The sequence below is a fragment of the Gracilinanus agilis genome, chromosome 2, assembly GCF_016433145.1.
Source record: "Gracilinanus agilis isolate LMUSP501 chromosome 2, AgileGrace, whole genome shotgun sequence".
In the NCBI taxonomy this organism is placed as follows: Eukaryota; Metazoa; Chordata; class Mammalia; order Didelphimorphia; family Didelphidae; genus Gracilinanus; species Gracilinanus agilis.
Window position 1 is genome coordinate 563,018,623 of NC_058131.1, and position 26,451 is coordinate 563,045,073.

Genomic DNA, 26,451 nt, shown 5'->3' on the forward strand with positions numbered 1-26,451 from the left:
CTCTCTCTCACTCTCTCTCTCTCTCTCTCTCTCTCTCTCTCTCTCTCTCTCTCTCTAATAGCGAACAGGACTCAAAGACAGCACTGTTTATAACCAGCTTCCTTCCTCCATCTTTTGACTTCACGTTACCTGCTCTCTTCCCAGTCGCGGGATTTTTTGGTCTCATTTGGCTTTATGCAGCGAATGTAATGGGGTGTACATTTCATCAGGGTGCTGACAAGGTCATTGGCTTGTTTCTGGGGAGAAAAGGAATGATACAATTTTAGATGCATAGAAAAACCTCAATGTGTAGTAAATTTCAGATCCTTTACAAGGTGTTTTAAAAGAAACTTTGCTGAGTTTGAAGATATTGATATAGATTTTAATAAGGCACCTGACATTTTATTAACAAATAATATCCGTTGACTTTTCTTGCTTTTTTCTGTAACACTCCTAGTATTTTTTTTTTCCTTGTACCAAACATGCTGATTAGAACTTTTCTCAATATCCTTGAATTCTGCACATTCCTGTCAAGAAGACATTTCTAATGCCACTGATAAAGCCTGTTTTCATCTTAAAAATTCAAGCTCAACAACCCAACTCAACATGACAAATATTTATCTGATGCCTATAGTGAATAGCATTCATGGTGCAAGACAATGAAGGGTTTGCAAAGTTTGTAAAAGAAGCTCTCCCTACTCCCAGGGAATTACTGACTAATGAGGAAGCAGATCCAGACCCAGATAACAATGATAGACCTATTGCATAAGAGAGCTACCAAAACACAGTTCTAAGTGAGCTCTGAAGAGGAAGTGACCAATAAATGAAATCAAGAAAGACTTCATAAAGGAGGGAATATGTTTTTTAAAGGATGGGAGGAAATGTGACAAAGCTGGTGAAGGAAGACATTTTAGGCGTAGAGAGCAGCTTGAGTAATTTCTTGGAGGTAAGAAAGTATATGTTATGCTCAGGATTCCAGTTTGGCTGAAGATGTGATGGGGAATAGACTGAAATCAGGGTCAAAAGTAGGTTGGGGGGCAGCTGGGTAGCTCAGTGGATTGAGAGCTGGGCCTAGAGACAGGAGGTCCTAGGTTCATATCCGGCCTCAGACACTTCCCAGCTGTGTGACCCTGGGCAAGTCACTTGACCCCCATTGCCTACCCTTGCCAATCTTCCACCTATAAATCAATACACAGAAGTTAAGGGTTTAAAATTTAAAAAAAAAAAAAAAAAAAAAAAAAGTAGGTTGGTTCCAGACTATGGAAAGATTGGGAAGCCAGGAAAAAAGAGGTTAGAAGTTAATAAGCAGGGGGCAGCTGGGTAGCTCAGTGGATTGAGAGACAGGAGGTCCTGGGTTCAAATCTGGCCTCAGACACTTCCCAGCAGTGTGACCCTGGGCAAGTCACTTGCCCCCCATTGCCTATCCTTACCACTCTTCTATCTTGGAGCCAATACACAGTATTGATTCCAAGATGGAAGGTAAGGATTTTTTTAAAAATTTAAAAAAAAAAAAAAAGGTTAATAAATAGTAGGAATCCACCAAAGATTTCTTTGCATTTTATGTTCAGATCATCTGACAATGGTCTTAAGCATAATGTGAGAATTTATTTTCCACATACTCTATTAAATCTTGTATCAGGGTATGGAGTGGAAAGGCCCAAATTCCGGTATATTAGGGAGAATTGCTGTGTATTCCAGTGTCTGGGGTCAGGGTCAGAGATCCAGTCAACCACTTTTTTGCATTTTCTTTGTTCTTAGGAATTCCAATCCTTTTAAAGAGAATTTGGTTAAAAAATGAAGAGGACAAGTATTCTTTTCTTATGGACCTGTTCCCCATCAACTGGGAATGGGGAGGGGCACATGGTTTGATGTAAAGCCAGTTTGCCAATTAGAGATGCCTGGGGATGTTTAAGGGAAGGGCTGAATAAATGAGCTCCAAAAAAATATTTCTTAAACTGCCTTACCAGAATTCAGGATATGTCATCATTCTAGAGGGACATAGACATGAATATCACTTTTGGTTCTGATTCTGGCCTAATCAATAAATGGGCATATTCAATAAACTGATATTCTTACCCCCAAATCAGTCCCTTGAAATAATTTTAATTGTAATAATAGTGAGAAGAGAAGAGTGACAAATAGACTTGTGATTCAGAAAGATGGGGAAAAACACATACACAACACATTTTAGATAGCCAGCTTAAAGGGCCTTTTCTTCTTAATGTCATAAATAAATTATCTTGTCCATTTTGTATAAAAAAAATAGGTATGCGAGAACATTTTTTCAACAATCCAGGAGATTTGGGATGAGGTCCAATACAGGGATTGTCCCAGTGGTTTAAAAAGAGAATAAATAAATCCCCAAAATAGTACAGTTGTAAGATCAATAGAATTTTGCAACTATTAGACATGAGAGTTGAGGGAGAAAGAAGACTCAACAGATAATAGGAGAGGACCACTGATAGAAACAATTAAATCAGAAGGAGAAAGCAAGTTTAGGGAAAAGAGAAACTCAGTTTTGTACATGATGAATTTAAGATGCCTGTGACACCCCCATGAAGTTCAAGACTAGAAATACAGAAGCAGCATAGTGCAGTGCTAGATTTGAAAGTCAGGAAGACTACAGTTCCTATCTTGCTTCTGACAATTACGTAACCTTGGACAAACCACTGCTAAGAGAGAAAGAAGCTGAGAGGGTCAAGGATAGATCCTTGGAGAAATAACTTCCTTGAAAGGTAAAGTGATAAAGATAATCCAGGAAAGGCAATAGAGAGGTCTCATTTAGAGATGGAGGAGTAAAACCAGGAACCAAAGGAAACAAAAAAATGGCAAGATGGTCAGCAATGTCAGAACTTATAAAAAAGGATGAGGAGGATGAAGTTTGAAAAAAGTTCATCTGATCAGGCAATTAGGAAGTTGGTACTGACTTTCTCTGGAGCAGCTTCAGTATAATGGTAGGGATCAAAGTTAAGAATGCAAAGGCTTAGGGGCAGATAAATTTTTAAAAGATATTTGGCACTGGGCAAGTCACTTGACCCCCATTGCCCACCCTTACCAATCTTCCACCTATGAGACAATACACCAAAGTACAAGGGTTTAAAAAAAAAAAAAAGACATTTGGCAGTCTGGATAGAAGAAGAGAGACAGAATGGTAGAAGGAGAGGCTTAAGCATCCATAATCCTATCTTACCATCCAAGCAAAATGGTATGTAATTTTTAAGATAGGAAATTAAGTGACTCCATCTTTCTCTTTTAAATAGGAAATGAATTCTGGACTCAAAGCTGATTCATTTAGAATAATAAAGGGAGAAAAGAGTGAACAACTTCAGAGGTAGGTTCTAACAAATCTCTCTCTCTCTCTCCCTCCTTCTTTCTTTCTCTTCCCCCCTTTCTTCCCCCTCTCCCTCCCCACCCCTCCCCACGCTCTTTTCTGGGTGGAGAGATGAACTAGACTAGAAAGATTTTAAGTGGTGGTTTGACATTAAAACTTCCACATATTAGCATTAGAAAAGGCCAAAAGGCCAGACAAAAATGACTTAAGTTTATGAGTCACATGACTCAAAATCCTGGCTCTCTAGCAATAAAGGATGATTTAGAGAATTAAAACACAATGAATTACATCAAACGAGTGAGGCAGTTTTTGGTAGGGTCCAATAATGAAATGGAGAGACATCTTTATCTTTATTAAAATAGCTATCATATTGAGATTCCAAAATGAAGCTACTAGACTTCTCTAAGAAAATCAGAAAATTATCGGAAACAATTCTCCCACTGGATCACAGGGAAACTGAAGGGTGTAAGTTAGAATCCACTCTTCCAAATACTATCACTAAAGATTAGACAGTAGGTGTAGGTGGTACAGTAGTTAAGTGTGCTAAATCTAGAGAAGGAAGGCCTAAATTCAAATATGGCCTCAGATACTTTGTTAACTGTGTTACCCTGGGCAAGTCACTTAACATTTCTCAGTTTCCTTATTTGTACAAGGATGATAATAAAGATCCTACTTCCCAGAGTTGTTGTGAGGATATAATGATATAATATTTACACAGAATTTTGCAATTCTTTAAGTGTTACTTAAAGACTAATTGCTATTATTATTAGCAGGTCTCCAATTTTCAGTCATACCAATTCATGGCTATCCAATCTGGACAGAACATTATATTAGGTACTAACCAAATATAGGAAAAAAAAAAAAAAAAAAAAGGTCTCCATCCCCCTTCTCTGACATATCCAAGATAATTTTAATCTGCCGCTCTACCACCACATATGATTCAGTATTAATCAATTTCTGTTGGGTACAACTTTTGTCCATATGGTTATTTTTTTTAGCCTAGCTCCTTTATTTTATATTTTAATTTTATTTTAAAAAATATTTTTCCATGTTTCCATGATTCATTTTCTTCATTAGGTTATTTGTGATGAGAACTTAATTTACGTTAAGAAATTAAATTAGAAATTAAATAATGAATTAAAGTCTGACCTCATCTCAAATATATATACATTGAATGAATTTAGTTTCTGTACCCATGGAATTTGTTCTTTGTCACAGAGCGATAGATAAAATATTCAAATTAGGAAAAGGTGACTGTGTCAGCTATAGATTCAAAGAATTATAAAATCACACATCAAGAGCAGGAAGGAAACTTGGAGGTTATCTCTTCTAATCCCTCAGCAGGAAACTGAGACCTTGGGGTGTTCAGTGACTTGTCCCAGGCCACAGAGGATTTTAGTAGTTAAAAATCTTGTTTAATTGTTTTTAGTCATGTCTGACTTATCATCACCCCTTTAGGGTGTTTTCTTTGGCAAAGATTTACAGATGAGCAATTGAGGCAGAGTTAAGTGACTTGACCAGCATCACACAGATAGTATCTGAGGCTGATTTGAACTATGAAAGATGAGTCTTCCTGACTCCAAAGTCAACACTCTATCTACTGTGCCACTTAGAAGCCCATCTTACAGATGAGGAAATCAGGCCCAGAGAGGTCAGTTGACTGACTTACTTGGCCAGATTCACAGAGTTAGTAAGCATTTGAGGTAGAATTCAAATCCAGACCTTCTTGACAGAAAGTCCAGTATCCTAAATTCTACGTCCTGTGCCACTTTGCTTCTTTACTGAGGCAAGTGGATCAGAACCAGCTTTTGTTTGGGGCTGCTAGGTAGCCATCTGAATTAAATCACAGTCTGAGGTGTCTATTTTGGTATTCAGGGCGGACAAAAAGCATATTCAAGTAGAAGAATGGAGTTAGGGCCACTTGGGCCATTCCTTCCAAGTTACCAATAAGGGACAATAAAACAGCAGCAGTTCTCTTGGCCAGCCTTCATTGTTAGAGCTCTCCCTGGCCTCCAGTTATAAGCTATCCCTGGCCCTAATTTATAAGGCTATCCCTGGCCCTGTAAGCTACAGTGTGTGGGGTTCTGGAATTTTTTGTTTTGTCAGAAGTTGATGAATTAAGTAGAAGCCTCTCCTGGAGGAGAGGAGATGCAGAGAGCCAATTCCTATCCATGCACTCACCGTTCTTATGATGGCAGTTCTAGTGACATGGATGAGGGAGAAATAGACAGTTAAAAAAAATCCCCCATAGATCTTTGGGTAAAACTTGTCCACTCAGTCAAAATATTGACTCTAGACTAATCACGAAACTACAGATTTGGGAGGGGAAGTTTATGGGTGGGAAACAGAGGGAAGGCAAGAGAGTTAGGTAATAATATACAGTTTTTATGTAGCATAATAGAGAACTTAATCTATTATTTCTTTGGCAAAAAGTAGCTTACTAGTTCCTCAGCACAAGGTCCAAAGTGGATGGGACTCTGGCCATAAAAAGAAGTAGGAAGGGAAGTACATAACAAGGGAATATTTTCTTCATGTAAAGCTTGGGAAAGTGCTCTATAGATCCAAGGGCCATAGATGGGAATTAGTAAGCAAAAGATTAATAAAAGGGAGTAAGGGGAAATGTAAGGAATAGAAAGAAAAGTGAAATAGATGGAATTGCAGAATTTCTAAGCAGGTAGGGGTATCTGCGGCATATGGCTTGACTCCCCCCGCCCCAACAAATGATCATGCAAGCTCTGAAGATGTATAATGAAGAGGAACTCACTACTTCCCAGAATCGTCTTTTTTTTACTTTTGAATGATTTGTTGTTACGAAATATATTCTTTGATTGAACTAAAAATTTCTTCTTTGTAGTCTAATATAAATTTCTTGATAGTGAAGACTAGCACAGGATATTAAACATGGAAGGCTAAAACTTGTTTATATATTGTTCTAAATTCTGCCTTTGGTGGCAAAGCAGAGCAAGAGTGTGATTGTGTCTCTTCTCTCTTCCTCACGTCATTTCTTCTCCAAGCTAAATATCCCTAGTTCTTGAACTAATCCTCCTATGGTTTTGGCTTTTAGTCCTCTCACCAATCTGGCTACATCTTCTGGACAAGCTCGTTTGTCAATGGTTTACCTATAACTTGGTGATTAGTACTAAAGGCAATACTCCAGACATGGTACAGAATTTAAACTCAGCTTATTTCATAATTTCCTCTAGGGCCAGGCTGAGCAAAGGAGCCCCCCGCAGACAAATCCATTTCATGAGCCCAGAGTCTCACTAATGCCAGTGTTTTCAAACTTTTCCTCCTCTACTAAGTCATTAGAAGAGCTACTAACAAATAGATTCATTTGCTTGAATTAAATTTTGCCAGAGTGGAATTGTGGAGTTGGAATCAGAAAACTTGAGCTCTATCACCTTAGCAGGTCTTATTTAAAACCTCTTTTTCAGAGCTTCACTTCCCTGGTCCATATGTATTTATGCAAACCTCTGATATTATTTCAGTGGGAAGTACTTGGTAAGCAAACTCTGCCAGAGATGCAGATCCATAGCTTGCCTGCAATGAATGGCCTCAGCTTTGCTAGGTTAGGGGGTCTTCCTTTGGGTTATGAGTCTGACAAGCCTTGAACCAAAGGTCTTTCTGACTTGAAGATGGTCTTCTACTCTGTAGTCACACTGCCTCATTTTGACACAAGGATGATAATATTGATAGTACATTATCACAAGGTTGTTCTGGGATCAAATGAGGTAATCACAAAGTGCAGTATGAACACACACACTGAGATTACCTCTCTTTCTTTAAGGAATTGTCTTGGGAACAGAAGGAATTAATTTGAAGGAGAAACACACCAAAAAACAGCTTTATACATTTCCCTTCATTTGGCCTCTTTCATAATTTTACATATGAATGGTCTTGATATAACTAGCTCTTAAGTCGTAGATGTGCTATATAGTAACCAGAATCGTTGGGGCATGATGGGCTCCATTAATTCAATTTTCTGTTTAGCTAAGGGATGATATTTACAATCCATGGATTATTAATTTTTAAAGAATGTTATACACAGTAATATCCTGCACTCAAAATTCAGTGCACACATTTTAATTCTTAGCACTAAGAACATAATGAACATTATCTTTCTTTGATGGTTCAGAAGGCATTCTGGGATAATGGAGTCTGAGAATTTTAGAGAACTAAGATCTAATGATTCTATCACTACCACTAAACAAATATTTATTAAATATGTAATTATGTGAAAGGCATCTTGGCAATGTGGATAAAGGGCCAGCCTGGGAGCAGGGACATATATTAGCCCAGTGACCCTAGACAAGGACCTTCAATTCTCAATGTCCCAGATAGCTCCCTAAGACTATAAATTGAGGGGCAGCTGGGTGGCTCAGTAGTTAGAGAGTCAGGCTTAGAGACAGGAGATCCTGGGTTCATATGTGGCCTCAGGTACTTCCTAGCTGTGTGACTCTGGACAAGTCACTCAACTCCTACTGCCTAGCCTTTCCTGTTCTTTCTGCCTTGGAACCAATGCACAGTATTAATTCTAAGACAGAAAGTAAGGGCTTAAAAAAAATAGATTATTATTCCCTGGAACTGTAGATATAGGAAGTATAGGGCCAAGAGTGCTGAGAAATGAATCTATCTAGACTTGATGATTTAACTTGTTAAAGAAAATGGTAGGTGTTAGTTACTCATTATTTAATAATGAATCATTTACTTTGGAGGCAAATCAAACTCAGGGAGAGTACAGTCTTGCTCTCCCCCAACACTATCCCCATCTCCATGTAGGTTTCTCTCTTTTTATTCAATTCCTTTCTCCTCCTTTGAGACCCCCCAATATCTCCCGTCTGCAGTCATATCTCCTTGTCCTTTGCTTCTCCTCATCCTTTCAGGACCAGCCTCTCCCCATCTCTTTACTGAACTTTACTGAACTACTGAGCTAAACTTGACAATTATTGTACCAACATGTTTATCAATTATGATAGTAATAGATGAAAACTATGGGTATTCCTCTGTGTCTTACCTCTAGTTCCAAGGGCAACGTGTATATTATTTGCTCTTATTATTATATTGTATTTACTTGAATTAAAGATAAAAATGCACTGATGAGGTGGTATGAAATCTCCACAGTATACACATCCCACTTCTATCTCAGTTCTTTAATAAGTTATAATTTCAAGGGTCATGAAAAATGAAGGAATCAGTTCAAAATAAATTCTTATTATGGTGATAGAAAAATAGTAGCAGCAACCAAAACTGATAATAGAAAATATAAGGAAATCAGAAAGCACTTAAGATATTATTTTTTTAAAATTTTATATACCTGCGCTTTCTTTTAACAACCGTAAATAATAATAGTTAACATTTACTAAGCGTTCACAGACAGAAGGTAAGGGTTAAAAAGAAAAAGAATCATTTCTTGTTCTTTGCTTCTTTAAGCATTTTGTCTTTCTTGTTAAAGTATCAAGTTTTGTTTTTCTCACCCAGCAGAATTGAAAAAGGCATAGCCTCCTGGGCAGTGGGTTTGAGCTGTGTCTCTGCAGCCTTAATTCCTATACTAAAGAGGCAAAAATCTTCACAGTCTTTGTCTGCATCCTTTTGATTTTCAGCATTTAAATCATTCTCCATTATGTCTCATACTGTAAGTACCACAATATGCCACTTCCACCACCTTGTCAACAGCTTCAACCCACTCTTTTTCATTTGAATTAAAATCTGTTCGATTGGAATATCTTTTGCCATCTTGGGATTTTAACTCTTGGTTTCTTTCAAAACATATTCTGGAGCCTTTGTGTTTGTCTTCACCAACAAGGTAGTGTGCAAGTAGAGTGGAAAGAGTGTTGGATTTGGAGTTAAAGGGCCCACATTCAATTCTTAGCTCAGCCACTAACGAGTGTGACCTTGAACCAGAGGTATGCTAGACTAGCAGTGCCTTGAAAGAGATGATTTTTAAGTTTTCAGGGAGTGGCTTCAGATATCTATAAATACTACATAAATTAGGGCTTGACCTATTATTTTGTGGATTATTTTGGAAAGTGATGTAGAAAGAGTGAATAATAAAGGTTAAACTTAAACTTGTATACTGCTCACATTTTCCATGGGGAGAGCTGGTTGTTAAATATTTACCAGCATACTTTTGCTTTGAACAAGTCACTTTAACCTCTCTAAGCCTTAGTTAATTAAGGTATGTGATAAATGGGGGCTTTGGACTAAATTACCTCTAATTTATAATTCTAAATCTATGATCCTATTAAGTCATACTGATGCTCTACAATACTAAGCTACAACATCCCCCTAAGACCGCCTTCTTATTTCAGTTATCACAGAATTTCAAGGACACACAAATTAAGAATTTTGCCTTCAAAGTTATGAAATGAGATGGAATATCTGGCATTATTAAGTAGATCAACTTTAAGAGCAAATGTCTTTTGTAATAGCTTTTTGAATTCGGAAGGGTGCCCAGGACCATAGGAAGATGGCCAAATTGAGCTTATAATATTAGGGAATGCTCTCCAAATTTACGGGCTTTGTCATTTTTAGGGTAAATCTATTTTTCTAATCTGCACTTTCTCTGTAGGTACAAAAATATGGGACAGAGAGTCCAAAAAAAATGTGCTTTGCTCATTTCCACTATGACACTGTGGTTTGAAAGAAAATGTTGAATGTAAAGCATATTTGAAATCCCTGTAATAGTTCTATGGTCTCATTGCCAAAAGTTTTCTAATTGTGGGCTCAAAGCATTAGTTAGTATAGAATCAGTTGATCTCTCTGTACCCTGCTCAAAACTGGTTGACTATGAATCCACTTACATCTTCTAGGAGAAAATCTGGCAAGAGAGATGCACATAAATTGGTTTTATTAGCACCATGAAATGGCTCAAGGCTGAGATGGTGATCATCGGCAATGACATTCCTAAAAAAAGATTCACAGATTTTTTTCTCCCTACAGTGTTGTGATCATCTGATTGCTTTTCACTGACCACATTTTTATTAGATGTTTACCTAATGTAGACTTTAAAAATACAAGGGTGTATTCAAAATAGGTCCTTTAAAAAAATGACTCAACCAATTTAATTAGCAACTTCCTGTACCAGAATGCCCTGCCTGCCATGGCCACCAGTTGAAATCTTACCTGTTGCCCCCAAAGCCCAGTTCAAATGCCACTTCTGGATTCTCTCCAATAATAATATTCGTTAACTTCTATGTACAACTTGAAGGTTTTCAAAGCACTTTACAAATGTTAAGTCATTTGATCTTTACAAAAGGTAGTTACTAATAATTATCCCCATTTTACAGATGAAAAAATTTGACTAGGATTTAAATTCAGATATTCTTGACTATCTACTATAGCACTGCTCAAACAGATTTTCCCCTTTGGAACGCTCAGAGTATTTTGGTCTACCTTTGATGAAGGTGTGGCATGTTGTCTTAGAAGGAGCTCTGGATTTGGGATCTGGGTTCATATTCAGCCAGGCAGTCTATTATTTCAGTAACAAATGGAGAAGTCACTCAAACTCTCCAGGTCTCAGTTTCTTTACATATAAAATGAAGGGGCTGTATTTCCAAGTTTAAACCTATGATCTATTTAATTTCTCACTCCATTTTTTAATTAGACATTTGTTTGTGTCAAATTAATTCCCCTATTATTGGACTGTAGGATCCATGAAGGCACTGGGGCCATGTCTAATTCCTTTTTATTTCCACCTCACTGACTAGGACAGTATAATAAATATTGACTGTGCTGAATTAAATGTGTTTATAAGAAAAAGTGTGTGTCTTTCAAAGACCAAACAGGAGCCAGACTGAATAATTGTTAACTGACATATGAAACATACAATTGGATTGGAACCCAGGCTTAACTTGAAAAAATGTTTTCTCTACTATACTCCCCAATAGCTTTGTTAACCATCACTGATTTATACTACTAAATTATACTAAAATTTAGATTTTCTTCCCAAAGACTCACTTATCTATTATATTCCTTTGCACAATAACAGTAGTTAGCATGTATATAGTGCTTTAAGGTTTATAAAGGACTATCTATGTTACCTTAGTTGGTCCTCACACATCAACCTTGCAAGTTAGGCGTAATTATTACCCTTATTTTATTTATAGATGAAGAAACTGAGGCTAAGAGAGGTCAAGTGACTTGCCTATAGCCACACACAATTGAGTATCTGAGGCTGGATTTGAACTCATGTCTTCCTGCTTCCAAGTCCAGCACACTATCCAATATACTTCATATACTATGTCTGGAGAAGGGCACTTCAAGTAGCCCTATGCTCTTACAGCCTCATGTACAAATCTCTCTCCACTTTATTTTTTTGTCTTCTCTCATTTGCGCATTACTATAACTATCTCCAATTTGCCCTAAATGTTGTCCTTTCTATCACAAATTTCTTCTTCCCAAAACAACAAAAAAGTCCAATTTCTTCTTTCCACAAAGTGCAACGTCTGCCATTTTCTTATTTCTCATGACCCTGGCAGTATTCTTCTTTTATAACCTCTTACTCAAAAGGCTAATTGTGTCAGACAAATAGCATTGGCCTTGGATAGACTTTGGATCTTCTAAGAGGCATTTGAGTTGGTTTTATTTTTCATCTTTTTGGTCTTGTCTACATGACCATATTTAGAATTTTCTTGGAATAGACATTAGTGTGGTTTGCCATTTCCTTCTCCAACTCATTTTACAGCTGATGAACTGAGTCAAACGGGGTTAAGTAACTCATCCAGGGTCACCCAGTAAAGTGTCTGAAAGGCAGATTTAAACACAGGAAGATGAGTCTTCTTGACTCCAGGCTCAGTACTCAATCCATGGTATCCCCTAGCTGCCCTTAAAATCTTTTTCAAGAAATGTGCTGTAACAGTCTCAAAGAGGGATCCTGAGGAAACTTATTGTAGGAGGCATGATTCAGGGCAGCAAGTTTTGAGAGGGTTCAAATCTGGCCTCAGACACTTCCCACCTGTATGATTCTGGACAAGACAGTTAACCCCAATTGCCTAGCTCTTCTGGTTCTTCTTTCTTTGAAATGATACTAAGACAGAAGGTAAGGATTTAACTGCCCCCTCCATGTCCCCAAATGAGCTGCTCTTAAATTTTTAGGAGTCCGTGTTAGGTCTGGGTAGTTGTGGGTTTTAGTTTTGTCATTAATAATACCCAGAGAACAAATTCTATTCTCAAGGAAACTTTATATTCGTAGTAGGGGAATTTATTAATTTTTTTCAAACAATAAGGATTTCTGGTGTCTAATTATTTCTATTACTTTTTCAGCCTTCTGTGGTATACTGCATAATTTCTTCCTTTTTCTTGAAAAATCTGCACCGATGTTTAAGTTCTAAGAATGAACTTCTTAAAGTTTGTGAAAGCGATGGCCTCTTATTTCTATCAACAGATCCTTTTCACTCAGTCATTTGTTTAAGGCTTCACTACAAATTCTTGATTATGTTCCTGGGGATGTATTCTTTGCAGAGAGGGGCTTTTGGTTCCATCTTGGATCTTAGTCATTTAATACATGCTATTTGAGGCATTCAAAATATCCACTCTTGTGCAATGATGATTAGCCTTTGCTCTGTCAAATGGTGTTTGACGAAGCATCATTTCTGCAAACTTAAAAACTTTATTATACAGCATGAGAATATCTCTTAGTCTTTTTCCTCCTTTCTGAAGAGGTAGTCTTAATATTTTTTAGATGCTTTGGAGTAGTGGATCCTATATTTTATTAGTACAACGGTTTTTCCACAGATTTTCCTTAAAACAATTATTTTCCATTGTAGTATTCCAAAGCTATACATTAAAACTAGCATTGCAGAAATTAATTGCTGTGAACACATTCTTCCCATAAAAGCTTTGACTTCAGAATGGCCAGAGTCTCTAGACATGTATAGCTACAACTTACTCCTTGACAGCTTTATGTTTGTGTCCCACTTAGGGAAGACTTAAACGATATTTATTGTTGTACAGTCATTTTCAGTCATGTCTAACTCTTTGTGGCTCCCATTTAGGGTTTTCTTGGCAGAGATACTGGAGTGGTTTGCTATTTCCTTCTCCAGATCATTTTATAGATGAGTAAACTGAGGCAAACAAGGTTAAATGATTTTGCCTAGGGTTATACAGATAGTATCTGTAATCGGATTTGAACTCAGGTCTTCCTGATACCAGACCCATCAGTCTACCCATTGTGCCACCTAGATGCCTCATATATTTGCCTAAGATATTTGTAGGCATAACCTTTATCAATTGGTTGCTTCTCCCAAATTAATTAATTAATTAGTCTAGAATGTTCTTCCATGGTTACATGATTCATGATCTTTCCACCTACTCTTCCCTCCCTACTCCTGGAGCTGACAAGCAATTCTACTGGGTTTTATAAATATATATAGCATTATCCAAAACCCATTTCCATATTATTCATATTCTAATAGATCCCTGGATTCAATTGAAAGCCTTCTCTCTAATTTTCCTTGGCATCCATTGAGAGTTTTTACTTATAGAGTCAAAAGGACATTTTACTATTATTAGAAAATTGTCCTGAGATTAAGAAAGAAAAACCTCTTTTAATACATTTTTGGTCGATTCATATACCTTGAGGCCATCCATATATACGATATATACAGCACGAAAGGTCTAGAGATAGAAGAGACCTCTACTTGAATTGTTTAATTTTATAATCGAGGAAACTGAGGTTGTGACTTGCCAAGGTCACAAAGGTAGTCATCATCAGAGACAGGATTTGAATCTAGGCCTTCTGACAAGCCAGTGTTCTTTTTACTATGTCATCTTCATAGAATCATATGTAATATGTTTTAGTACAGTTATCATTATTAATATTCAACATTGATTCTGTAGCTATTGGTTTTCCTTTCCCTCTTTTTTAGGGGGAAAAGGGAACAAACCTGGGATTCTTTTTGGCATAGGAAACAATCCCTGTTGTGGCAGGTCACCTACAACGTCTAACATTTGATAGTTAGTTGAGGTACCGAGAAGGCAAGTGATTTGCCCTGAGCCAACCAACCACTGCCTCCTCACAACCCCCATTGCCTAGCTCTTATTGTCCTTCTGCCTTGGAACCAACATACAGTATTGATTCTAAGACAGAAGTAAGGATTTTTATAAATAAATCAATAAATCTTCTTTTTTGGTTTGGGCTTATTGAAAAGAAGAAACTCAGTAAACATGACAGAAGAAGCATATGTTGGAGACTGAAGAATGAAAAAGACCTCCCTCGCCACCTGTCCCAACGTTTGTACCACTACTTTGCCTAGCCCACTTTTTATTTTTAAACCCTTACCTTCTGTCTTAATATCAGCTAAAAGATCAAGGCTAAGTGATGTGCCCAGGGTCACATAGCTAAGACATATCTGTGGCCAGATTTAAATCCAGGTCCTCCCAACTCCAGGTCTGGCACTCTACCTACTGTGCTCCCTCCAAGCCTTTATGTGTACTTTAAAAAAAAAATATTTTTTTTCTTTAAACCCTTAACTTCTGTGTATTGGCTCCTAGGTGGAAGAATGGTAAGAGTGGACAATGGGGGTCAAGTGACTTGCCCAGGGTCACACACCTGGGAAGTGTCTGAGGCCGGATTTGAACCTAGGACCTCCTGTCTCTAGGCCTGACTCTCAATCCACTCAGCTACCTAGCTGCCCCCCTTTATATGTACTTTTAAAAATAAGAGAAAAAAAACAACAAAAGATGTTAGACTCAGAGTTATGGGGAAAAGTGCTGATTTCTAAACTCTGCTATGACTAGCAATTTTGACACCAAGGACAAGACACTGAACATGACCTCAAGTCAAAATTTTAAGACAAATTCAGTAAGATGGTGAGAGGTTTTTGGACACTGTTAGGAATGCCTGCTGGACAGAGAATTAAGAAGGTCAAGAAAGAGTCCAGTTGGGGTGTAGTCAGTGAAAAGTTCATTTTAGGTACAGCTGAAGTCTCATGGATTCCTAGTTCTGCCAAACAAGGTGTTAAACTCAATTGTTTCTATACTATTCTGAAGAGCTATTTTACCACCAATGCTAAGGGACCCAGGCTATTTTCTTTGTCCTAGCTGTGATTCAGGGAGTCAGGATAAAATAAAAAAAGAATTAATTGAAGGAGAAAAAGGAGGACTTTGGAGGACACATTAGAATCTAGTCCAAATGATGCTTTATAGCTGAGGGCTACAAGGGCAGACAAAATCAGAGAAAAAAAGGAAGTAGAAACTGAGTGTGATGAAGCCACTGGCACCTGTAACCAACCTGTGGGAGAGGCTGTGTTTTTCTGGAGAATTCAAAGTTCAGTCATCCTCCACCCAAGCTTGCTTTGGACTTTGATCAGCTGAAAGGATCGTTTTGCTCTATCGTGTCCTAGAAAACAAACTGGGAACAGCAGCATCTGGATTTTCACTAAGCTTCTGCTGAGAGTTTCACCATGTTTTTCTGCTAATTTATAGTTGGCTCGGTGGGAACCAAAGGAAACATTTTTTTTTTCTGTCTCATAAAATGGGTATTCAAGTGCCATTGGCATGGATTTCTACACTGTTCTTACTTCATATCCCTACAACCGTGGCGGAGAAATCTTCTCCCAACTGCCACGTACATCATTATGCAATGCACTAAAATCCTCTTAATGTTTTTCAAGGAACTTCTTAACTGGGGAAATAGTTATAAGAGGGGGAATGGAAAGTTATGAATCTGCAGACAGATGCTAAAATTTCAAAGTACCCAATGGGAAGAAATGTCTTAAAATTATTTTATAATACAGACCAGTACCGTATGTTTTGCTTCATTTTGATCTGGACTTGTAATTTCATCATTTTGGAAGAATTCTCAGTGTGGAAAATTTCTCCCCTGATAAAGATCAGCAACACACCTTGTATAGTCTTAGAGAGTTGCTTGGGAACACTGATTTGCCCAGGGTTTGATGACTAGTGTGAGTGGATGGTAGGACTTAGAGCCAGGTCTAACTGACTCCAAAGTCCTCTCTATTCGCTGTGACATGCTGTCTCAAAATAATAGAACCTTGAGATAGTTAGGTAGCATGAAGAGTCAGGCCTAGAGTTGGAAGGCCCTGGGTTCAAATGTGGCCTCAGACACTTTCTGGCTATTTAACTATGGGCAAGTCACTTAACCCCAATTGCCTAGCCCTTATCTCCCTTTTGTATTAGAAATTAATACTTAAGATAGAAAATAAAGAATTGAAAAAAAAGGAATCTCTATAAAAGGGGGTGGATCAGTGTTTTCCAGTGAATCACATGATAAAAGACAGAAAGAAGAGATCAATGAATTGGGGATGCAAATAAAAAAATGAAAAAGAACAAATTTAAACTCCCAATTTAAACACTAAATTAAAAATCCTAAAAATCAAAGGAGTAATAAATAAAATAAAAAGTAAAGTGACCCACGTGGCATAGAAAGTGGGATATGATGGAGGACTTAAGTGAGCAGATTGCAAATGTTACTGGATAAACTGAAAATCAAACCAGATACTAAACAAAGACCTTCTTCATTGGCCACCAATGCTAGCCATTAGCACTGTTTATGGCAATGTTACTTATTAAATCACAGAATTAAAATAAGAAAAGGTATTCACGGGGCAGCTAGGTGGCACAACGGATAGAGTGCCAGGACCTGGGTTCAAATCTAGCCCCATACACTTCCTAGCTGTGTGACCTTGGACAAATCACTTAATCTTATTTTCCTGACCTTTGCCCTTTTGTCTTAAAAGTTGTTACTAGGACAGAAAGTAAGAGTTTTTTTTTTAATTAGTTGGGATGGGGCAGAGTCAAGTCAGAAAGAGATGATTATTTTTCTTTAAAAAAAGGCATCCTTATAGACCATGAAAACAGACATGGGAAAAATCCAGCTTGTTTCAAAGCTGGGTCATGTGCACCTCTGCTGATTCGGGGGCTTTGAATATGAATTTGAGAGCCGTGTGACCAGATTTTCCACCCCAGAGCTAAAGTCTGGACCTACAACTGAACTCATGAGTCATAAGCTGCATGCAGATATTAATGTTTGTGACTTCTGAGAATTTCCCTTATTTCCCGATGAATATGCTTGTCATGGACACTCTGCTCCAGCCAGCCTCCTCTGACGACTGTCCATGGTCTACTACTCGCTCCTCCCTCCAGCCCTGACACACGCTGACTGTCTCTCCTCCCCTTGGGAGCCAGATCACCCCTCACTTCCTCCTGAAGCCTCCTGAATCCCTATGATTCTAATCTGGTCCCTTAGCTGACACCCAGAGCACTTATTCACTGAGGATGTCAGAACATAAAGAGCTTGAAGGCACTTGAGTCCAAGAACCCAAGTTTGTGTCCTCTGAGCCTTAATCTGCTCATCTACAAAATGGGTACAGAACTATTTATACTACCTAGTCACAAGGTGGTTGTGATAATCAAATGAGAAAGCATGGGAAAGTACTTGGTGATCAGAAAGGGGTTCTTATGATATGACTAGCACTGTGCCAGGCATTTCAGAGCAACAAAAGGAGCATATAGCATTGAGCTGTGCTAGTAAGGAGTTTATAATTCCTTTGGAGAAAGGAGATAACACAAATGAATTTTTAAAAAGAAAATATTGTCAGGAATATGATCAAGATCTAAATGATGATACTTTTTTGTTTAAATTTGTGGGTAGATTTTAGTATTTAAAAAGCTTTCTTAAAAGAAAGCTTTTTGGGCAGCTGGGTAGCTCAGTGGATTGAGAGCCAGGCCTAGAGACGGGAGGTCCTAGGTTCAAACCTGGCCTCAGCCACTTCCCAGCTGTGTGACCCTGGGCAAGTCACTTGACCCCCATTGCCTACCCTTACCACTCTTCCACCTATGAGACAATACACCGAAGTACAAGGGTTAAAAAAAAAAAAAGCTTTCTATTGTTCTGTTCTATAATATAAGGCAGCATTGGAGAAGTTTGGGAAATTTTCAAGTTTGGGTACCCAAACTACAACTTCGAGCTGCCTGTGAGCCCCCCCCCCCCCCATTACCCAAGAGAGCGGAGGAAGTGCTTGCTTTGGGTGGCTGGACAGAGGGGTGGGGCATGCAAAAAAATGTCCTTCGGTGCTGGGAAGAGGGGGGACGAAGCAGCTCCCCACTCTGCATGTGTGCCAATACTTTGCCAACACTGGTATAAGGAGATATTCATAAAGAAAGGAAAGAAATGTTGGCTGGAGGCACTGAGGAAGGCTTAGTTGAAGAACTGGGTTTTGAACTAAGCTTTGAAAGATGGATTGATGAGGTTGGGGAAAGAGAAAAAGATATTTCAGGTGCCACGTAGGGAAAGAATGAGGCACACGCATGGGATGGTTGTAGTGGGGCAGCATGGAAAGAGTAGGAATGGGAAGATCAAGAATTTAGCCCACGTGGGCACCTAAGTGGTAAGAGCCAGACCCATGGAAAGGGAGGTTTGGGGTTTAAAACTTTGAATTAAACTTTTGCATTAAGTAAGAGTTGGATTTAACTAATCAGAAGTCTGTGAATTAGTAGCAGAATACATCACTTACACAGACACTTCCTTGGGATGTAACCCCGGGCAAGTCACTTAACGCTCATGGTCTAGCCCTTAGGGCTCTCCTACCTTGGAACCAATATATAGTACTGACTCTAAGACAGAAGTTAAAAAAATATAGAAGGGGCAGCTGGGTTGCTCAGTGGATTGGGAGCCAGGCCTAGAGACAGGAGGTCCTAGGTTCAAATCCGGCCTCAGACACTTCCCAGCTGTGTGACCCTGGGCAAGTCACTTGACCCCCATTGCCCACCCTTACCACTCTTCCACCTAGGAGTCAGTACACAGAAGTTAAGGGTTTAAAAAATAAAATTTAAAAAGAAAAAAATATAGAGCCCACATGAAAAATGGGCTTTGTATTAGGAAGGAATGGAAAACAATGCTAAAAAGATATTTAATTAGCACATTATCTATTAACTTTCAGACCTTTTTTCAGACCATTATCTATTAACTTTTATTTCTTTGAAAGGGCTCCTATATTTCCAAGTGCATTTGACTTGTCTCTTAATCAAAGTCCTTATTTGTAGGCTTCAAACTGAAAAGGACCTCAGAGGTCAGGGAGTCCAACTACGTCACTTTACAGATGAGGAAAGTGGAGCTCTGGGAGATCATTTACCCAGGGTTTAAAAGGTACTGAGAGCCAAGGTTTGAACCTAGATCTTCTAAGGCCAAAGGGCTGCTAGGTGGTGCAGCGGATAGAGGACTGGATCTAGAGTCAGGAACTCATCTTTCTGAGTTCAAATCTGGCCTCAGATACCTTCTGAGTAGTTGTGTGACTGTGGGCAAGTCCCTCAAATCTGTTTGAGCCAGTTTCCTCATCTGTAAAATGAGCTGGAGAAACAAATGGCAAACCACTCCAGTTTCTTTGCCAAGAAAACCCCAAATGGGGTCACAACAAAACAACTGAAAAACAAGTGAACAACAAAAACAACTATGAACTCCAATTCTACAGCTCAGTCTATCAGACCACACCAACACTCTTTTCAAGTATTCTCTGCTTCCTTGTTCTATGACACGGTGAGTGTTAAATATATGCTGACAAATACTGAAAATCTTGCCTTTGAGCATCCAAAGAAACAAATGAGACAATCAATATACAATTTGTGAAGGCAAAAAAAAAAAAAAAAAAAAAGATAAACTGGGCGTTCTCTATGTAGCCAGCCAGGCAGAATTTTAAGTCCATAAAGCTCTGAAGTTGGTCCATCTCGGGCCTTGATTTGGAATACAGATTTGGAACTAGACTTCCAGACATGGCTCTGAATCAGAAACTTTCCTCTTAGGTTTTACAAAAATTCCTCCAGCTTCAGCTAAAATCCACTTCCTCTTAGAGAGCAGCTGATTATCATCTGCTGAATACTAGTCAGTCGAGGTACTTAATATCCATCTGGGATTTATATTCCGCCAAGGCAAACTCAGCTGATGACCTGTGACCCCCATTCGAGCAGTTTCATCAATCCCCAAGTATTTTCTTTATCAAGCCCCTCCTCTCTCTTTGGCTTCACTTTTGCCCTGGAGCCTTGAAGCCCAGTCCCCAGCTCTTGGGTAAGTTTCTCCGTGCCATAGTTTAAATGACAACTCAAAACAAAGCATACCTTAATCTTGCTGCCAGCAGTGGTCGGGCGTCCTTTCTTGTCTGCTTGTAGATTTTCCGGAAATAAAGCCTTTATAAAAGGCCTGAAAGGGGAGCAAGAGAATAAGAAGGAAATCAGAGAAGAGCTTTAGTGGCTAAAATACCCCTCCTGGAGAGGTGTTCTAGAGAATAAGCAGGTTCAGATATGGTGGGACAGTCTGGGTACAGATACATCCCTTGGGCTAGAGGGCTCAGGGCATAGAAAGAATTCCAAGTTGCAGCAGTCATGACTAGAATGGAAAGCCAGACAACTGATTTTTGAAACCCATTTCCCTACTTTTCTCCTCTCTTTTATTTGTCCTTGCAATTCAGAATCCCCTGGAGGTTAAAGCTTGAATATAATATATTCCGTCTTGACTTGATGGTACTCTGCTTTAGTCCAGTGAACTCAAAGGGACTATAATGTGTATTTTATTTTTTAAAACCTTTACCTTCCATCTTGGAGTCAACACTGTGTATTGGCTCTAAGGCAGAAGAGTGGTAAGGGCTAGGCAATGGGGGTCAAGTGACTTGCCCAGGGTCACACAGCTGGGAAGTGTCTGAGGCCAGATTTGAACCTAGGACCTCCCATCTCTAGGCCTGGCTCTCAATCCATTGAGCTACCCAGCTGCCCCCTATAAAGTGTAATTTAGAACCAGAAGGGTAGCTGAGGGATATATACTTTACAGCACCCTCGTGTAGTGTCTGGCACATAGTAGGCATTTAATAAATGCTTGCTGACTGACTAGAGATAAACATTTTATGCCATTTCTATTTTCATATGATAAAAATATTGAGCTATTGATTATGAACCAATTTAAATCAAGAGACAAGCAATCATTCAGCGAAACTGGTGCTATAGGACCAAACCCTTATTATTTCCAAATGACTAATTGGAGCTGCTGGAATTATCCACATAATTTCCTTGGTTTTCTACTTAACTAGGGCAGAGAATAAACATAGTCAGGTGATGTGCAGGGGTGGCTAGGAGGCTGGAGGACCTGAGTTTGAGTCATGCCTCAGAGACTTAATCGTCCTGTAACCTGAGTCAAATCACTAAATTTCACTCAGCTTCCATTTCCTCATCTGTAAAATGGGTATAATACAAATGCTAACATCACAGGGTTGTGGTGATAATCAAATGAGTTTATATATGTATATAGAATGCTTTGTAAACCTTATGGCACAAATATAAAATGCTATCTGGTATGAGGTTCAGTAATATGTTATATGCTAAAATATAAAGTTGGCTAGATCTACACTCTAGAAATTATGTGCAAGGATCAGTTAGTACCCAGGGCATTTTGCTTTCCTAGGTGCCCACTAAAGAAATTCACTTCCCCCCAGATAATTTAGAGAGTAACAGCACTCTTTGCTAGAAAACCTCTTAAAGCAAAATTAAGGCTCCTTGCCTCAAAACCACCAGGCAGGAAATGTGGTTTCCCTTTACATTTAAGGGCAGAATGAATAGATTATAGGGGTTCATGGGTTAAAATACTCAGAATTCCCATGCAGGGGGACAGAAAAGGCATTGAGTATAAAGATGTGATTGAAGCTGGAGTTGAAAAATTCTTGACTACTCTTTGAAAACTAGACTTTTAAAGGAATAAAAGAAACAGAAACTCACTTTGCAAGAATTAAAGAGGTAGAAAAACGTTGTTTGAATTTTTGATGCATCTAGGTCTTTCTGATAAATTTTCCGCCATGGTCAAGAATGGCCATGCCAGAAATGAAGAGAGATGCTAAGAACTCTCATGTACAATAAGGGGAGCTCTAGCCCCATCTAACTTCCGATGTGTGGAAAAAGGAGAGATCATGGAAGCAGGATCACAGACGTATAGGTTTGGAGTAGGAACATAACCCAAAAGCATGTGGTAACACCGGAGACTAGATGGGTGTCAAGGAGAAAAATCTAAAAGTTGACTTGGCCATTCCATTGTATGATGGATGGAAAGTAAACTGGATTTCAGTCAGGGGACCTACATGCAAATCCTGTTTTATACCTTCTTGACTTTGGCAGCAAGTCTCTTGATCTTTTTGGGTATCAGGGTCCTCATTTAACATGGAACTAGATTACCTCCACATTCCCAAACAGATCTAAATCAACAATCTCAGGAGTTTGATCATGGGTGCATATTCTGACTCACAGCTCACTGCTCTGCATAAGTTCAATCAGATCCATGAAGAGAACATCACGATTCCTCTCACAAAAGCCATCCATGTCATAGGACACCTGGTCAAAATAAATAAGTGATTAGCTTTGTATCTTGGTATACCTTTTCATGATCAATGAAAGCATTTTCCTGATATGAGTAGACTCTGTACTTTAGAACTGAGCACATGCTGTATGCCAATGGCATCAGCTCACTAGTATATTCTGTCAGCTCACTTGTATGAAAAGCAGACAGTTCTGTCAAACACTGTGATATACCTGACCCAATAAGAGTTCAGACTTTTACTCTACTAGGTAACTTGATTTATATGGGTCAAAAGAGCTTTATACTTTAAGAACTAATTGGCAAAGACAAAATCCTTGAACTAACTTTGTTTTTGTTTTTAAAAACCCTTACATTCCATCTTATAATCAATACTGTGTTTTGGTTCCAAGGCAGAAGAGCAGTAAGGACAAGGCAATGGGAACTAAGAGACTTGCCCAGGGTGATACAACTAGGAATTGTCCAAGGTCAAATTTGAATGCAGGACCTCCCATTGTTAGTCCTAACTCTAAATCTGAGTCACCTAGCTGTACCCCGCTCCCCCCAGTGTTTTCCTTGCAAAGACTACTAGACAAGTTTCTCTCTAAATAATCTGGAGGCAAATGAATTCCTTTAGTGGTCACCTGGAAAAGCTAAATGCCCTGGGTCCTTACACATAATTTCTATAGTTAGTTAATTGATTAAATTTAATTAAAGTTAATTTAAAATTTAATTAAATTTAACAATTAAAATTAATTAATTAAGGTTTGATTTAAATTTAATTTAAAATAATTTTTTATTTAAGAGGAATAAAAAAATGTATTGTTAGTTCATTCAAAAAAAGATGATATCAATAACACCCTCCTGGGAAACCACTGGTTTTGAGTCTCCCTCAACTCCCCATAATGATGAGAGCATTCACACTCTGGCACTCCTTCTGTTTGTGCTATAGCACGAATGAATGGGGAGTGATCTCAGAGATCAATGGCAAACTCAGACAGAGGGGTTCATTTTCATCACTTCACATACTTACTAAGTCACTAAATGAACTGGACACAATGGAGCATATTACGTTGTGAGTTCCCCGGGGGCAAGGACTGTCTTTGGCTTCTCTGAATCTTTAGTGCTTAGCACAGTGCCTGCTACACATATTTAATAAATGTATCCTGACTCTTGTCATGCAAGACAAATGGGACATGTCAATGCTGAATTCACTTTTTCCTTTCCTTCTGAAACCAAAGCTTCTTCCATACCTTTCCTGCGTAATGATGAATGATAAATCCTTGGTTCCAGCTGTTGAAGTGCTCGTGGGTTCCAATCTGCATCTGAAGTTTTTGAAGCAGTGTCTGATCGGCACCCTCACCCACCGCATGCATGGTGGCACAGACGTCATCCAGGATGCTCATGATCCCAGGAGGGTTCTAGTTTGACAAATCAGAGAGGCCAAATCAATATGAGTTCAAAATTATATAGATGGTATCAGTTTCTTGCTTGAGAAAAGAAATAACATGTAAATGTTGAGGTATGATAACATCAGGAAAGGTAGACTTTCCCTTAAAATAAGAATTCAGGACCCTTAAAGAGAGGACTACATCATAGGGATAATGATGAGAAAAAAGACTCTTCTCCAAAAAGCTATTCAACTCCCTTTAGGTTTAATTGAAATCACACATAGAGAAAACACATTATTTCCTTTGTAAAACTAGCATGCACTTTATTCCATTCCCCCATCCCCCCATCCACACTTTTTTTTCTTCTTCCAAAGTGGTAATTGAAAAAGAAGTTGGGCCCAGAGGTGATAGGAATTTGATGAACTGAATTCAATCCATATTTTTATTTTAATTCTTACTGACTCCAGACTTTAGGAAAACAGATGAGATTCTGAAATATTTTCCATTTTCTATTTTTTTTTAAAACTCTGACCTTCCATCTTAGAATCAATATTACGTATTGGTTCTAAAGCAGAAGAGTGGTAAGGACTAGGCAATGGGGGTCAAGTGATTTGCCCAAGGTCACACAGCTAGGAAGTTTCTGAGGCCAAATTTGAACCCAGGACCTTCTGTCTCTAGTACTGACTCTCCATCCCCAGAGCCACCCAGATGCCCCCTCTGAAATATTTTCACTATAATAACTGATATTTAAGAGGCAAATTGAAACAGACAACAGAAGTGGTCTTAAAGTCAGGAAGACTTAGGTTCAAATTCTGCCTGTGATATCTACTGCCTACATTAACCTGAAGTAATGATTTTACCTCTTGGTATTCTAGGCAACGCTCATGGTTTATGTGAATAATTGTTATTGCATGTCAGAGATGGATAGCTAACCCTGATTAAGCTAACTGAAAATTTCTTCATACAAGAAATTACCAAATTACCTTAAAAATTTTTATCTGATTATCCATCTAACTATATACCAATATTCATACAATGATTTATCTTATAGTCATCTCTACTGAATTATGCTTCACTGAATCTTAGACTGATTTTATTTAATTTTATTGATAACTTTTTTCTCACATCACCTTCATTTCCAAATTATATCCTTCTTCTACCCCTCCTTAGAGGGATATCCTTTGTCAAAAAGAATTAAAATGGTAGACAGCTAGGTAGCTCTGTGGATAGAGAACCAAGCCCAGGGATGAGAGGTCCTGGGTTCAAATATGGCCTTAGATACTTCCCAGCTATGAACCTGGGCAAGTCACTTAACCTCAAATGCCCAGCCCTTACCACTATTCTGCCTTGGAACCAATCCTTAGTATCAATTCTAAGATGGAAGGTAAAGGTTAAAAAAAAAAGGATAAAAAGGGAAAGTGGTAGAAGAAAAGAGAGGAGTGAGGGATATGTGTGTGTTTCTACATAGATACCCAGAGAGAGACTGAGAGAAAAAGAGAGGGAGAGAGGAACAGAGAGAAATAAGAGAGGAAGGGGATAGAAAGACAGAATAAGAGATAGTGAGAGAGAAAGAGAAATAATGAGAGAGAAATAGTGAAAGGGGAAGAGAGAGGGAGAGACAGAGTTCAGTATCACCAAACAGCACATTGGAAGAACCTATGCTATATGTAATATCCCAACAACAAAGAAAACAACACAGCAAACTTTTATTATCCACTTGGGAAAAAGGAAACCATACCCAGGGCCAACACTTACCACTTTGTTCTCTATGAGATCACACACGATTTTGTTGTTAAAGTATTCAATTGGAGTCCATCTAATTCCTTCTTGTACATACTCCTCCTACAAGAAAGGCAAAATTCTCATGATTCTCTTTGGTGTAAGTAACTGTGTAAATAGATCAGGCCAGTTGCATATCATCAAAGTGGACCTTCTTGGCATTTCTCACACATGATGTTCCATTTTTCATCTCCTATCTATCTTCTCTTTCTCAGGCTAAATATCTCCAGTTCGGTCAATCAATCTTTGTATAAAATGAACTTAATTTCCTTTACCATCTTCCTTTGGTGGTCTAGCTTTTCCTGAGCACTCTCCAGATTACCAATGTCCTTTTTAAAGTGTGGTATCCAGAGATGAACACAGTTCTACAAATGGTGTTCCTCATTCACAATACTCCATCAGCCACCTCCTGTACCTCTGCTGACTTCTTCACCTCCCCTTTTTTCCTTCAAATGACACTTACGCACAAAGCCTTTCCTAAGCTGATGCCCTTGCCCCCAGATTTCCTTGTATGTATGTTTATATTCTATATATTTATGCACATCATTGCTGGAATGTAAGCTCCTTGAGGACAGTCAGTGACTTTCATTTTATCACTCTATCTTCAGTGTCTCAAACACTGACTATCAAGATATCAATCCCTCTGTGAAATCATTACTTCTTTTTGTCATGAAAGGGACAAACAAGAACAA

The 26,451-nt window shown here is 38.5% G+C and overlaps 1 protein-coding gene across 1 annotated transcript in view; it reads right to left on the bottom strand.

Annotated features, from left to right (window-relative positions):
* The window catches only part of MYO1E (myosin IE), a 175,700-nt gene that overhangs the window by 82,568 nt on the left and 66,681 nt on the right, over positions 1 to 26,451 (bottom strand). Inside the window, exons 13-17 of the mRNA XM_044660107.1 lie at positions 25,736 to 25,822; positions 23,843 to 24,010; positions 22,542 to 22,627; positions 20,378 to 20,459; positions 130 to 236 (exon numbers count right to left, since the gene is read on the bottom strand). Coding sequence (XP_044516042.1) covers positions 130 to 236; positions 20,378 to 20,459; positions 22,542 to 22,627; positions 23,843 to 24,010; positions 25,736 to 25,822 — 530 coding nt within the window. The remainder of the gene's footprint in view (positions 1 to 129; positions 237 to 20,377; positions 20,460 to 22,541; positions 22,628 to 23,842; positions 24,011 to 25,735; positions 25,823 to 26,451) is intronic.